This window comes from Macrobrachium nipponense, chromosome 45, assembly GCF_015104395.2.
Source record: "Macrobrachium nipponense isolate FS-2020 chromosome 45, ASM1510439v2, whole genome shotgun sequence".
Lineage (NCBI taxonomy): Eukaryota > Metazoa > Arthropoda > Malacostraca > Decapoda > Palaemonidae > Macrobrachium > Macrobrachium nipponense.
The window spans coordinates 26,868,839-26,883,833 of NC_061105.1; the positions used below are offsets into that span (position 1 = coordinate 26,868,839).

The 14,995-nt window shown below is 35.9% G+C and overlaps 1 protein-coding gene across 8 annotated transcripts in view; it reads right to left on the minus strand.

The window, feature by feature from the left end:
• LOC135214455 (caskin-2-like) overlaps window positions 1–14,995 on the minus strand; it is a 57,197-nt gene that overhangs the window by 9,216 nt on the left and 32,986 nt on the right. For all 8 annotated transcript variants that reach the window (XM_064248762.1, XM_064248756.1, XM_064248758.1 and 5 more), the window contains one exon: window positions 7,336–7,634. In XM_064248762.1, the coding sequence (XP_064104832.1) occupies window positions 7,336–7,634 (299 nt within the window). The remainder of the gene's footprint in view (window positions 1–7,335; window positions 7,635–14,995) is intronic.

The window sequence follows — 14,995 nt, forward strand, 5'->3', positions numbered from 1 at the left end:
TGACAGAAAAGAGAAAACGTGTAAAATATGAAGAGAGAAAGATGTAAAAATGTAAAAAGCATGAGAGAGAGAGAGAGAGAGAGAGAGAGAGAGAGAGAGTGGGGGAAGGATACATAACCAATCCCAATTAAACCCTGATATTTAAGAGGGTGAAAGCAAGAGAGAGAAGAGGAGAGAGAGAGAGAGAGGGTGGGTGGGGGGGGGGGGGGGTTTGCGGTGTTGGGGGTTGGGGTGGAGGGGGTGTCAGCAGCAGCAGGAGTCAGTTAAGTTTTATCAAGATTAATCATTCCATCACTTATGTAGGCCTAATCTATCTATAATTTGTAGAGTTAAAGTTCTTCATTATACATAAAAAAAAAAGAAGAAGAGGAAGAATAAGAAGACAGAAGAAGAGGAGGAAGAAGAAGAAGAAGAAGAAGAAGAAGAAGAGAGAGAGAGAGAGAGAGAGAGAGAGAGAGAGAGAGAGAGAGAACTGTCCAATTTATGTAATGACAAATGCTAGTGCAAGAGACAGACTGTTTTCGACGCCATTGTGACGCCAGCGTGCTTATATCAACACTCTAATAATAAGATTGAAAAGAGAGAGAGAGAGAGAGAGAGAGAGAGAGAATTCCACGAATTCAGTCTTTCTTTTTTGAGTTATGTGTGTGTGTGTGTGTGTTTTTTTGGCAATTTTGTACTCGAGATTACTACCAGACATTATTATTATTATTATTATTATTATTATTATTATTATTATTATTATTATTATTATTATTATTAAAATGAAGCAAACTGAAAGCCCCATTAATATGTAAATACAAGCATGTGCAGTGTGAAAGTGTGATTTAAACGAGTAGGTAATTCCCATTAAAAGAGTAATTCCCCAAAAGCGTTGCAGCCGTCACTAAGCGGAGTGTAATATAACTTTCTCTTAAAAAAATTTGCAGACAGAATCTACTGCAAGTCAAGGATGTACTGAATAAACAAAAAAGAAAAATTCCCTTCATGTTTTCTGAAATGAATCTGTAATCACAAACTTTGTGACCATCGATCTAATAAGGTATAATATTCACACGCATCTCTCTGCTTGTTATTCTGTCGGTCTGTTTGTCTCTCAAAATTATATCCAAGAATTCTAATAAAATGGGCAGTGAAAAAGTCTGTCGTATATAGAATAACACGAATAAAAATGGTTAATGAATGATAAAAGACACAGGCTTCTGCCTTTTGTTTTATGTACTGTCTAAGTTTTCTGACTTTTATTTATTTACGTATGAATACAGTTATGTGTTTGTTTATTTCTCTTTGCCTATCTGTTATTCAGTTATTTTATTTTTCCCGTTATCAACCCAGCTTGTTTTACTCATAATGCTTCTTAGTCTTGTTCCATTTTGAGGATTCTCTTATTTTGATAATAATAATAATAATAATAATAATAATAATAATAATAATAATAATAATAATAACAATAATAATAAATTTACTGTACGGAACATTTTGAATAAAGAAATGGTCGTTTTGGATTTATTCTACATAGACCTTGTCCTTTACTACTACTATTCTACTATACTACTACTACTACTACTAATACTACGACTACTACTACTACTAACTACTACTACTACTACTATAATAATAATAATAATAATAATAATAATAATAATAAATAATAAAAAATGTTTCTAATAACGACTCGGAATGATGGAGAAATGTTTCTTTAAAAAAAAGGCTAAATTCACCCCACAGAAGATTCTAAGTGAAGACTCAGAATAAGACCCGGAAGAACCAGAAGAGAAGACCTATTTAATCAGCAGTTTTACCCCTCTTTCTCCATTTATGTGATAGTCGTTGCACACTTCCCCTCAGTAACTTTTGTTAACTTTTTTGGTCATGTTCTCTCTCTCTCTCTCTCTCTCTCTCTCTCGTCTCTCTCTCTCTTCTCTCTCTCTCTCTTTTACATGGACCCACAAATGTATTGTTAATTATCTAGGTTTCTATATATTGTAATGTATAAGTATATATATCATATATATATGATATATATATATATATATATTATATATATATATATATATATATATATATATATATATATATATATATATATATATATCTTGCAATTCCACAATGGTCCCTTGGGTGAAGTATATACAAGATCCTCACGTGAAAATGAAAGGAGGTACCAAGACTTTCAACTTTTATTGCAAAGTGTGTGTGCGTATATATATATATATATATATATATATATATATATATATATATATATATATTATATATATATATATATATATATATATATATATGGCAAGGAAGTAAAAGAAAATGAAAACAAAACTTACGAAGGAGAGGAACTCGCTTACAAAGGAAAGAATCAAGAATGCAAGACTGAAACGAAGGGAAAGAGACAGAAAAAGAGTGAAATGAATCCTCCATAAAAAGCAGAAGAAAAAGAAATAAGAGGGAATTAAGGCTACAGACAGAAGAATAATGATGTATTATAATCGTCCTTAGGAATTTATTCTGGGTGCATTAGCACGAAAGGAGTGAATGGTGTGTCCGAGCCTTTTGTGTTCTTTGTTTTCTTTGTCTTCGTTGTTTTCATTTCGCGGGGGCTTCATTTTCCTTTTTTTTTTTTTTTGTCCCTTTTCCTTCTATCCAATATTTCTTTGATGTCTTGATTTTTTCGTTTTATTAGTTTCCCTCTTTCGTATTTCTTTTTTCAAATTTTCTATTACTCTCTTGTCATCACTGTTATGTGTCTTTGCTTCAACCTCATAACAAATGTCACAACAGGGGCGACAGGTCATATGGGGGGGGGGGGGGGGGGGGGCGTCTCTCCTTGGGCATGTCCTTGTCATTCGGGGAAGCAGTACCCATTATGACCAAAAACAATATAAATAAATATATAAATAAATAAATAATTAATAATAATAATAATAATAATAATAATAATGGATTAGCTTCAACTGAATACAAAAGAACTGAAGATCTAAGCACCAAAGGTTGAAGATAGATTTCTGGAGATATCCACATATCCGTAACAGTTTCAAAAGTATCCATAGATGATCCCACACATTTACAAGTGTCCATGGTTTCAGAAGAGTCCAGGGGTAATGGCAAGGTTTTAAAAAAGTAGCTTTTGGGGATTATGCCCTCAGTAAGTGATCATGAGAATCTGAATAAAGAAAATAGACTTCTGAATGTGGCCTTAAGTCTAGACTTTCAGGGATGATTTGAAAGTATATTCTTTTTCTTTAATATAAATGTATTAGCTGATTGAAGGCCCTAGGCATCTCTCTCGTCAATAACGTTTTTCCTAATTAGATTGATGATTTCCTGTATCTGTTTTTAGCAGGGGGCCACTACGGGTGAGACACAGATTTCTATCACGTTATCGCCGCAGGTTATAGACCAAGTTTGGGTTCCGTTGCTGGAGGGCGTTCTTATGAACATTTCTCTGCTTTTTTTTGTAGGTTAACCTTTCATCATCCGCTTTTTATTGTAACTCATTGAAATCGTTTATTATTACTTGACACTGATTTTTAAAATTTATTTTTTTTTATCTTAAGATTATTAATAATTTTTCTCCATTGCTCTTGTTTTCATTCCCTACACAACTACAAATAATAATAATGATGATAAATAACGATACTGAAATTTGATACATCAGAGGTAAAACTCGTGATATTGTGCCATGAATTGTCGAGATGCCTCACACGCAAAACATTTAGCTCAAAGCTGAAGAGAAATGAGAGTTGCTTCTAGAAAGCGTCAGTGCCTGGCAGACGCCATCTAGAATGCTTCTAGGAATTAAAGCAACGATCGGAACAAGACCTCTGATGCTCGTGAGTCACCATCAACCGTCAAGTTCTCAGAAGAAAAAGAAGGCATTGTGTGGCCTCACCAGAGGTCGGTTGTACTTGGGCGCTATTGTCATTCTTCTTTTCTATTATCTTTTATTCGTTGTTAACTCCATTTATCCATTTAAGTATTTTTTTTTATTTCTCTAGTTGTGGCCGTCTAAAGTTGTTTGGTTTCCCGGTACATTGACTTCTGCTGTAAAAATGTGGATTTTAAGCACATGAGAACTTTCGTTTTAGTAAAAAGTTTTAGTTACTTTTTTGCTAGAAATTCTTTTTATGGAAGATTATAAATCCACACACACACACACACACACACACACACACACACACACACACACACACATATATATATATATATATATATATATATATATATATATATATATATATATATATATATATGTGTATATATATATATATATATATATATATATATATATATATATATATATATATATATATATATATATATATATATATATATATATATATATATATATATATATATATATATATATATATATGTATATATATATATACTATATATATATATATATATATATATATATATAATATATATATATATAGTATGACCTTATTGCAACCATAAAAATCCTTTATGACAATTCTTCCAATGAACTATAGATCCTAAACCGTAAGATTCCTTTTAGTGTGTAATAAATATAATCCTCAGGGCTTTATGTGTGTGTCTGTCAGTCCACTGTGCCTACCTATTTGATAGAGTTAACCATCCCCTATTCAGCATTAGGCCTACGAGTTCTGCTTTTTATGTAGCCTAGATAAGCCTACCTGATTATGGCTCTTTGATAGTTCCTTGTGGAAACCGGCAGTCTTACACATGTCACTGTGTGGGATTACTTGTCGTGAACATCGTAAAATCTTTACAGTTACATTCACGTACATAGTATACATGTAGGTATACAGATAACGTAGGCATATACACTAGAGTTCCGGGATACGCGCGCACACACACTAGTCACTTATGATATCAAATTTTGAACAGAATATTAACGTAATCGTCTATAAAATTTACAGTACATGTACAAATAACTATTAATATATATTTAAGTACCCTCTGTTATAGGATTAACTCTCTCTCTCTCTCAATTAATCGCAACCAATACTTCTCTGGCAGCTAATAGTACATTGGCTCTCTCCTCTTTATTGTTACTGTCAGAATTTCTTACCTCATTTCTAGTGTCTATTACTATTATGTGAACCATTCCTCACTTGATTTTTTTCGCACACCGCATGTATTTACAAGTTACATTTTTTTGTTTATTTACTTACTGTACCACTTCATCATACCCCACTATTAGATTTTTTCTCATATCGGTCGTCTGCGAACACATGTAATAATAGAAATAATAATGTTAACAGCCGAACAAAAATAACAATAACCCTAACAAGTGAGCTAAGTTGATTAAAAAAGAATCAGAATAAGAAGAAGAGAGAGAATTACAACACTACATGGCGACGTAATCACCCGCACGCAGACACGCCCCGCATTGAAACAACTTAACGGACCTTTTATGGGCATAAGTGACCTTTCATGAGGACCAGTTGCGTCACTTAATACCCTGTTCATCGCACGCCGCGGGCTGTTTTGTCTATGTTACCCAGTGGGGCATCCAAGGCGTCTCATCTCTCGGAAAACAACTGAGAAATCAGGCCCTCTTTTTTTTGTGTGTGTATGTGAGATCCGATGCAATCACGTCAGGCGTTCCTAGGAAACTCAGTTTTAAAAAACGAAGAGGAATTCGATCCTCTTTTCATAACAGTTTAGGCTCGGTCGAAGAGACTCGAATTCCTTCGAATTCTCTCTAAATTCTCGACATCCCGAGGGAAGCAGAAGATGACTCTGATGATGATGATGCGGTTCGTGGTCAACTTCGAAGAATCAAAATATGAGATTACAGCCTCCTTAAAAAATAAAAAATAAAAAATTAATCCTTTTCGAGAACAATTCCTCTGAGCACGAAAGAAACCGAATCTTGAGGTTAGAGTATTTATTTCATTATTGATTCATACATTTATCTGCTTAGGCTTTTGTCGCCTTCACTTGTTATGAATAGTCTCTCATTCTTTCTCTCTCCTTTTGTATTTATTTGTTCTGTTGAGAATCATGTCCCTTGCTTTCTTGATGAATGAAGGGTCTCTCTCTCTCTCTCAACTCACGTAAACACACAGCACACACACGCATTATATAATATATATATATATATATATATATATATACTATATATATATATATATATATATATATATATATATATATATATTATATCTATATACTATGTAATTGTAATTTCCATAATTCCCTCTTAACTTCTCGAATCGTTCGCGCTTTTTTGGAGATGCATATGAAATTGTAAGTAAAGAGGGCATTGTAGCTATTACAATTGCATAGATATCTGGTAAAAGTAACCAGTAGATCCTACATATATATATATATATATATATATATATATATATATATATATATATATATATATATATATATATATATATATATTATATATATATATATCTATGTATGTATATATATAAATAAATTCTTCTGTTAAAACCGGATACGTCTCAAGTATAACAGGCCCTTTAAAACACTCTGGTTTAAAGCTAAGGACTATATTCCGGTAGACTAACTCCCACCCTTAACAAGTAGTGATAAGAAGTTATAAGGGTAGGAGTCAGTCCACCGAAATATAGTCCTTAGCTGTACACGATAACGTGCTTGACACATTCCCTTCTCCAGAACAGTTCCACTCAGATGGTCGAATGACTACCAGGTACCTAATTCATTGACTGGGTCACCAGAGATGCCATGGGTTCCGCATCATCGAAAATCGAACTAGACCTTTCTACCTTGTGAATGCATGAACCAATGATTATTGATTATCTGGCATGTGAGCCGAAAAAACTTACACTATTTTTCACTTGCTTGTAGGTAGTGATCTCTCTCTCTCTCTCTCTCTCTCTCTCTCTCTAAACACACACACATACATACACACACACACACACACACACACACACATATATATATATATATATATATATATATATATATATATATATATATATATATATATATATATATATATATATATATATATATATATATATATATATATATATATTATATATATATATATATCATATATATATTCTCCTATTTACTTATATATTTAAGTATCATGTAAATTGCATGCTTCAAAAAATAAATACATAAATAGACATGCTTCCAAGCATATATTCAAAGAAGCACACAACATTACGAACAAACAAAATACGATCATTTGTTTAAATACAAAGACGAAAGTTATATTTAATTATCATTATGAGTAAAAGCACAATTCAAGGTGAAAAAAAAATAGTGGTAGACAGAAGCAAGATAAAACGGTTCGAAAACTCATTGTAAGTAGTATTAGTAGTAGTGGTGGTGGTAGCAGTAGCAAGTGGCCATACCTACCTACTAGCCCTTCCTAGAAGCGTCAGTAGCCGGGCTTGTAGTCTGGCCAAAAGAGAAGGGTCCTCAAAACAATCTGCTACTGACGAAGGTAAGTCAGCCTCGCTCTTCCAGCCGGTGCCCCAAAGGTATAAATGCGTGCCTTGCCCTTGCCTCCCTGCTCCCTTAACCTCTTGTGTCCTTTCCCGTTGAGGCTCCTCTTCCCCTGATGCTCCTGCTGCCTTTTCTTCGCCTTCTTCAGGAATGTTGGTGAGGCATTCTCCGCCGTCTATGTAGTGGTCTTGGTTTTCGTCTGAAGGTCCCTGCGATGCACAATTAAGTCATTATTTAATCAATTTATTTATTTATTTATCTACTACGTTCTTCATTTCATGTCAAATGTATTTTTTGAGTAGCATTTGAGGGCTGAATTTGCCTCCGTCAACGAAGTTAGACGAAGTTGATGTGTTTACCTGTATCTGTTTATCCACAAGATATCTCAGAAAGCTATCATCGGGTTTTATTGGAAATTTTCTCTTTATTGGGGAGGGGGGTGGGGGTTGGGGGAGGAGGGCGAGAGAGTGGCACTCACAGAAACGAGTGGACGAATTGATATAATCATCCCCATTGGTGATAGAGAAAAAAAAAAAGCTCAAATAAACTATGAGAGCAACAATGAAATTGTTGAATCCTAAATTGTAATGGGAAGCAACCAAAAATTTTTTTTTTTTGGTAAATTTAGAAATGTGTCATATTAGGCAACTTAGATATAAAAATATCTCGTTTTGTCTCATTCTTCAAAGATCCCAAATCACCTCTCTCTCTCTCTCTCTCTCTCTCTCTCTCTCTCTCTCTCTCTCTCTCTCTCTCTCTCTGTTACAAAACTCCATAAGAACATTGTACTCTTTCTATGAATCATTCTAAATGAGCATCACCCATAAATTTATACATTGCTGTAAATAATCTGTAACTTCAACATTAAAACAAAGAAAGCGTCTAACATCTCACGGGCATTAGAGTAGATAACAAATGGAATACCAGACGAAGTTGGTATATGTGTTGCAGGGGAACAGGCATGGGACTCGCACCCTCATCCTAAAAATAAATGCTTCGAAACTTGTCACAAACCTTAGAATGAGGCCGAGAAGCCAAGAGACTTCGTGTGTGAGTGAGTCGGCAGTGAATGACTGAAGGAATTGGATGAAGTAGCCTTATATACTGTGAACATCGACCCTCTGACGAGATCAGCAATATAAAATTTCTTTTCCTTGATTCGATCCCTAGGGATCCCCAGAGCTCGGATTCTCCGACTCGGAGGGATCAGGGCAGGAAGTCTCCTGCCCTGCCTGGTTGTTGCGTCAGAAACTCGAGTCTCTTCTTATCCATTGACGACGGGGAGACGTCGCGAGTAGCCGAGTGAGTCATTCGCCAGTGGAGAGGAGTTTCCGTTCAGGCGGCGCCTGGTGTACGTACGTCGCGGCTCGACGAGGGAGAAGGCGAACGTAATAATACGACATGTAAATGGTTTCACCTTGGCGGGGGAGGATGACCTCGGCGAGCCCCTGCAGTTTGTATATTGTGATGGAATACTGATCACTTGTGTGTGTCTCTCTCTCTCTAGATGCGACCTCTAAAACACTGACAACTATATACCCAAATCACTCAACTCCCATGCTGTTCCTACCCCGAGGATCGAGCGTGGTTGCCTTAGTCAAGAAGAGGTATGCAACGAGGACTATAGTAGATTCACATCAACCGTGCATTTGATGTCTAGGCCAGTCCCTTACGACGTTCCTGATTGGCTGTTGATAAACCAGTCACAGGGCTGGAAACTCAGTCTCTCTAGAGAGTTCATGTAAGCAGGATGCATATTCCACCTCTCCTGATCGATACTTTTGAAAGACGTGTCCCTCAAAGAGGAACATAGTATATCCGGCCTGTGTGAACTCTCGAGAGAGACTGAGAGTTTCCAGCCCTGTGAATGGCTTATCATCAGCCAATCAGGAGCGTCGTCAGGGACTGGCCTAGACATCAAATGCACGGTTGGTGTGAATCTCATATAGTATGTACTAGAGAGAGATAGATCATGGGTATTATCCTTGATGGATGTCAACTACTCTGTAGGTTTGTTTCAAGTGACGGTTCCTTTCTTCCAGATAATTCAGTAACAGTACTCAGGATTCAGGTCATCACTGGGGAATCTCATTTGGCCACATTCTACAATCTCTATTTCATCAATAAACTAAAAACTAATCATAAGTACAGGTGCGAGTTGCTTGCTTTGCTGGGCGTCCGCAAGCACATTCCGCCTCGGGATTTGAAATTCTTTCTTTAATAAAGTTGTCAAACGCTCCTAATGCCGAAAGTTTAAAAAGGATATGTAATGCTACTTTAGAGGCCAGTTGTTCTGTCATTGTTGGACCTCTACTTTAATACTGATGCTTGTTGGAATATCCTGTCTATTCACTTATCAACTTCTTCTGCTGTTACTTATCTCTTGGCTCTTGCTTTTCAAGTTAATGGGGATTTTGAACCAGTTACGAACGAATTTCGGCAATTTTTAAACAATGATATGATCAACAGAATTAGCATTGCTCTTGTTGTGTGTGTGTGTGTGTGTGTGTGTGTGTGAGAGAGAGAGAGAGAGAGAGAGAGAGAGAGAGAGAGAGAATTTTTTAAGTCATCCTAGATGTGTAGGCAATGAGCCCATATTATCCTTCCTCGACTGACTCAAGAATTGAACTCTGGTTACTCAGTGTGTGTGTGTGTGTGTGTGTGAGAGAGAGAGAGAGAGAGAGAGAGAGAGAGAGAGAGAGAGAGAGAGACTTAAGAGTGGATTTCCACTTAATTCTTGAGGACGTGTGGGCATTGAAGTTGAAGCTGGCCGGTCCATACTCACGTGTTTCCTGTTAAAATGCTAGATTGGCTCCCTTTCCAAATATAGAGATGAGTGGTCGAATGATCAGCAGTTGGATATAACTGTATCACGTACCATTGGGTATTTTAGGTTAGAGTATCTGCTGGTATAATCTTCGAGAAAATTTTACGTACACAGATTAATATATCATGTAAGTAATACGGATAATTATATATATATATATATATATATATATATATATATATATATATATATATATATATATTAATATGTGTGTGTGTGCGTGTGTGCGTATGTGTTCACTATTGTACCTTTATAAAACTGCCAAATCTTGGAAGTTTTCTCCCAGTGAGGTTCATCCTTAATTAATTCCTTACAGTATACGCACTGCAGTGACAGTTGTCTCACAGTAATCTGAAGCCAACCTCGATTCAAATCTTTTATCCTTAATATTCTAAGTAATTTATTTTGAAACATTTCAGGCTCTGGAAACTTCATGTTTTTAAAGTTAAAGCTTCCTAAAAGTTGCAAGCTTTTTCCTTTCAAACTTCGAATTGACTGCAGTATAACCAAAATGACTACGAACATGGTTGTCATTATCCACGTAGCCAGACTTCTTCCTGATCTATAATCCGATTACAGTTAATCTGCATCCCTCTATTTGGGGTTCTTTAATCCGTCATAAAATCTTTCTTATCCCTCCCACAAGCCTTCCGGAAGAGAGAGACCATTCCGGGAGAAGTCAGTCTTCATTTATTTTCATCAGTGAGTCTATGCTATATACTGGGCATTTGTATAATTCATTCGGATGACTAGAATCTAAATCAATCTTATCCTACCCTGTTATCAAAACATTTTAATGTATGATTTCAAATCTTCGTTGACTCCATTTTTTTTTTCTAAATCATCCTTCACTCATCATTAGATCTAAGTTCTTTCGATCATTTCATGTCTTCAGTGTTATATATATATATATATATATATATATATATATATATATATATATATATATATATATATATATATATATAATAAACACAAGGAAGATATGCATCTACATTACATCCCACCTTAGGTCAAGGGATTATGAATCAAATCTTGTAAAAGCAACACCGTCGAAAGCGTACTACATGATAGTAATCATTTTAATTTGACCAAACCCTGGTCCTCATTCTCCTCCCCCCCCCTCCCCACCCCTCTCTCCTCCTCCCTTTTTTTTTCATTCCCTGATTCCCCCTTTCCCTTCCTTTCATTTTATCAACCTTCCCTCACCCCTGATCCTGGGCCTTTTATTATTCGGCATGTGTCCTTCCTTGGGCAGAAGGAGTCCTTTGTTCTCAAAGGACTCCTGGCTCAGTTTCGACTGACCGGTTCCCTGTTATTAGGATATCTCTCTCTCTCTCTCTCTCTCTCTCTCTCTCTCTCTCTCTCACTTATCGCCGTTAAATGTATTCTCTCTTTATATCTACTCTTTAATATATTGTCTCTCGTTTGTTTATTTTCTTGACGTTAACCTCTCCACCCCTTGGTTCAGTGTTTTTCCCACTCTCTCTCTCTCTCTCTCTCTCTCTCTCTCTCTCTCTCTCTCTCTACCAACCATCTCTCTTGACTCACAATCTTAAGGAGTAACGGTGAAAGAAAGAACGGAAAGTTTGTATAAGGATTAAAAGGTCACATCTTTTGAGTTCGTAAATAAGTATTCTTCCAAGAAATGTGCTTCGTTAATAACGATTAAAGTATGGTCTGTTATTACTGATACTAGTTTTAGTAGTAGTAGTAGTAGTAGTAGTAGTAGTTGTTGTTGTTGTAGTAGTGATGCTAATAATAGTAATAGTAATGTTATTTGGATTTTTAAATGCATATCAGTTAGTTTTGATTTTTTTTAGAAATTCCATAGTTATATAAAAATAAGTACATGTTTCACACAAATAACAAGTTATTCTCACTGATGTAAATACTATTGGTATTTCAATAGTGAATGTGAATTCATTATTTTTATGCGCAAACATATGTATAATGAAACTCTGTAATTCAACACACACACATACACACACACACACACACAAAAGTCCTGATTTCTCTTTTGTGCTCTGGTTCGAATCCAAGAGAGTAGGAAATTATTATCAACCAAAACGTTCCCCCTCCGGTTAACATATTTGAAAATGTATTCATATATATATATATATATATATATATATATATATATATATATATATATATATATATATATATATGAGAGAGAGAGAGAGAGAGAGAGAGAGAGAGAGAGAGAGAGAGAGAGAGAGAGAGTCCCATTTGAAATGATAAAAGAGAAAGCTTTATATCTTAAGACTGTTGCTTAGCAAAAGTTGCTTTCAAGAGATACACTTATTGCCCTTCATTAAGGTCTGACGTCTATGAACGCTTGCCTTTTTTACTGTTTTTTTTTGTTGTTTTTTTTTTTTGTAACCTCTCGCTTGGTTGGTTTGGATGCCTAATGCATGTATGTATAATTCTAATATGATTTTTTTTTATATTTAATTATGTTCCTTTATGGTTATTAGCTTGATAACTATATCGTTCGTCCTGCGCTGTTTACTTTTGCCGTTTTTGGGTTAAATTACCTCCCGTATCCTTTATTTACATATAATAATAATAATAATATGTTTTGTTAAAAAGACTGCAGCTTCAGCACTATTAATCTTGTAAAGTCTTCTCTATCTTTCTGATGACGGCTTTCTCGTTGTTGCTTAGACTGGCGAGCAACGCACCAAAGGGCATGGTAAAATTCGGGTGAGTCATTTGATTTATTATTGCTTATACAATTGTATAAGCAATAATAAATCAAATGACTCAATCGAATTTCACCGTGCCCTTTGGTGCGTTGCTCGCCAGTCTAAGCAACAACGAGAAAGCCGTCATCAGAAAGATAGAGGAGACTCTTTACAAGATTAATAGTGCTGAAGCAGCAGTCATTTTTAACAAAACATGCCTACGAGAGGGTCTCCTTCCGAAATAATAATAATAATAATAATAATAATAATAATAATAATAATAATAATAATAATGATGATGATAAACGAGAGAACGGTTGATGACACAATTCCCTTCTTGTGCATTAGCGCCACCAACACTTCCCATCCGAAATCGGGCTCTGCCTCAGCAGCAATAGAAAGTGACCTGATAAATCAAAAATATCTGCATATATGCCTACGTCGACCGTGCCCTCGCCCACTCCTCTTCTTGGGGTTCCACCTCCGACGAAAAGGCAAGTCAGCCCTGAAGAACATTAATCAGGTTTATTGTAAAGCCTGCCGTAGTATAGAAGCAATGGTCGTCCTGATGACCAATCATAAGGATCGGAGGACAGATGAAACTGTAGGCATGATACGATGGTGTGCCAACATCAGTAGACAAGACATAAATCTGGAATTCTTGCAAAAATAGCTGTCAAGGGCAGAAGAGTGCAGACCACACACCCCAACTCTCAAGAGGAAACCAATAACATAGCTAGAAATTTTGAAGATAGGACCAAGTCACACAAACTTCCATGAATGATGGGAAAAATTGGAGAGTTTACACCTTCAAGGTAGAGAGAAATCTATGCTTCCCACAATATGTCGGACAACACAGATACACCCTTCACTATTAATGAGTTAAACAGTGCACTCAGCAATGGGAAAAAAGACAGCCCTTGGTACAAATGCAATCACCTAAGGCACATGGGTGACCCTGTCAAGCAGGTATATCTCCTCCTGATAAACAAGACGTACTTAGAGCACACCTGGCCAGAGAAATGGGACAACAAGATAGGCAACCAATTCCAAATCCCAAGGAGCCAGGCTCTTACAGCCCAATACCTCTCATCAACTGAAAGGAGAAGGTAGATGAAAGAATGATCCTAAACAAGCTTGTATGGAAGGCAGGGCCCTAACACTTTAGGTTGTATGCCTATAGGGAAGGGTGGTACCTAAGTGTCTCATAGATGTTTTATGTGTCATTAGTGGCAAGAGCTTCATGGTGGTTTTTCTAGACCTTGAAAAAGCATAAGTGGATCAGTGCTGCAACTATCATCTCCTCCCTAATTTGAATGAAAATCAAAGGCAACCTACTCCAATGGATAAAAAGCTATATGCAAAACAGGAAAGCCAAGGCAAATGTTGGTGTACTATAGTCGAACAAAAATGTTGTGGCAGATGACAAGAGGTGTCATCAGAATGCTTCGTATTTGAATCTAAAAGTTTAGGTCTTTTCCTTTGTAGACAAAGGGAAAATCTCATCGGTTTATTAGTAAAGTCGGATTAAGTTCTGTTCTGGATGGTGCAAGACCAGTCCCTCCACCCACACGTTCCTTTCTTACTTTTTTTCTTTCTCCTTTATTATAAATTATCATAAATAGTTTACATACATCTGGAATACCGGTAGCTTCATACGCCCAGTCGTAAACTCTCGTCACATCAATCAAGGGATCATCCCATTTTCTTCCACTCTTTCCATTCTGGAGCAGGAAGAACACGTCTGCAAGTACTTTCTTTGCAGGGTGAGTCGAGTGAGTGACAATGTACATATACAAAACTCTGTTATGTATAGATGAAGATGAGAGACCAAACGAATTTTATGGCTGTATAATGACGAGTTAAACCCTAATCATGCAAGCTGGAATTTCAATCCTTTAAAGACGTGGTCACCCCAGTACCCGATAAAATCTTCCAGTAAGATCAACTTTGCTTATAAGGAGTCTGGAGGCAGTCTTATTCTGGGATAGGTAGTGCAATTAAAATATTAAAAAAGTTTATCTCTTTTCAAATCTCTACAACTGAATGCTGC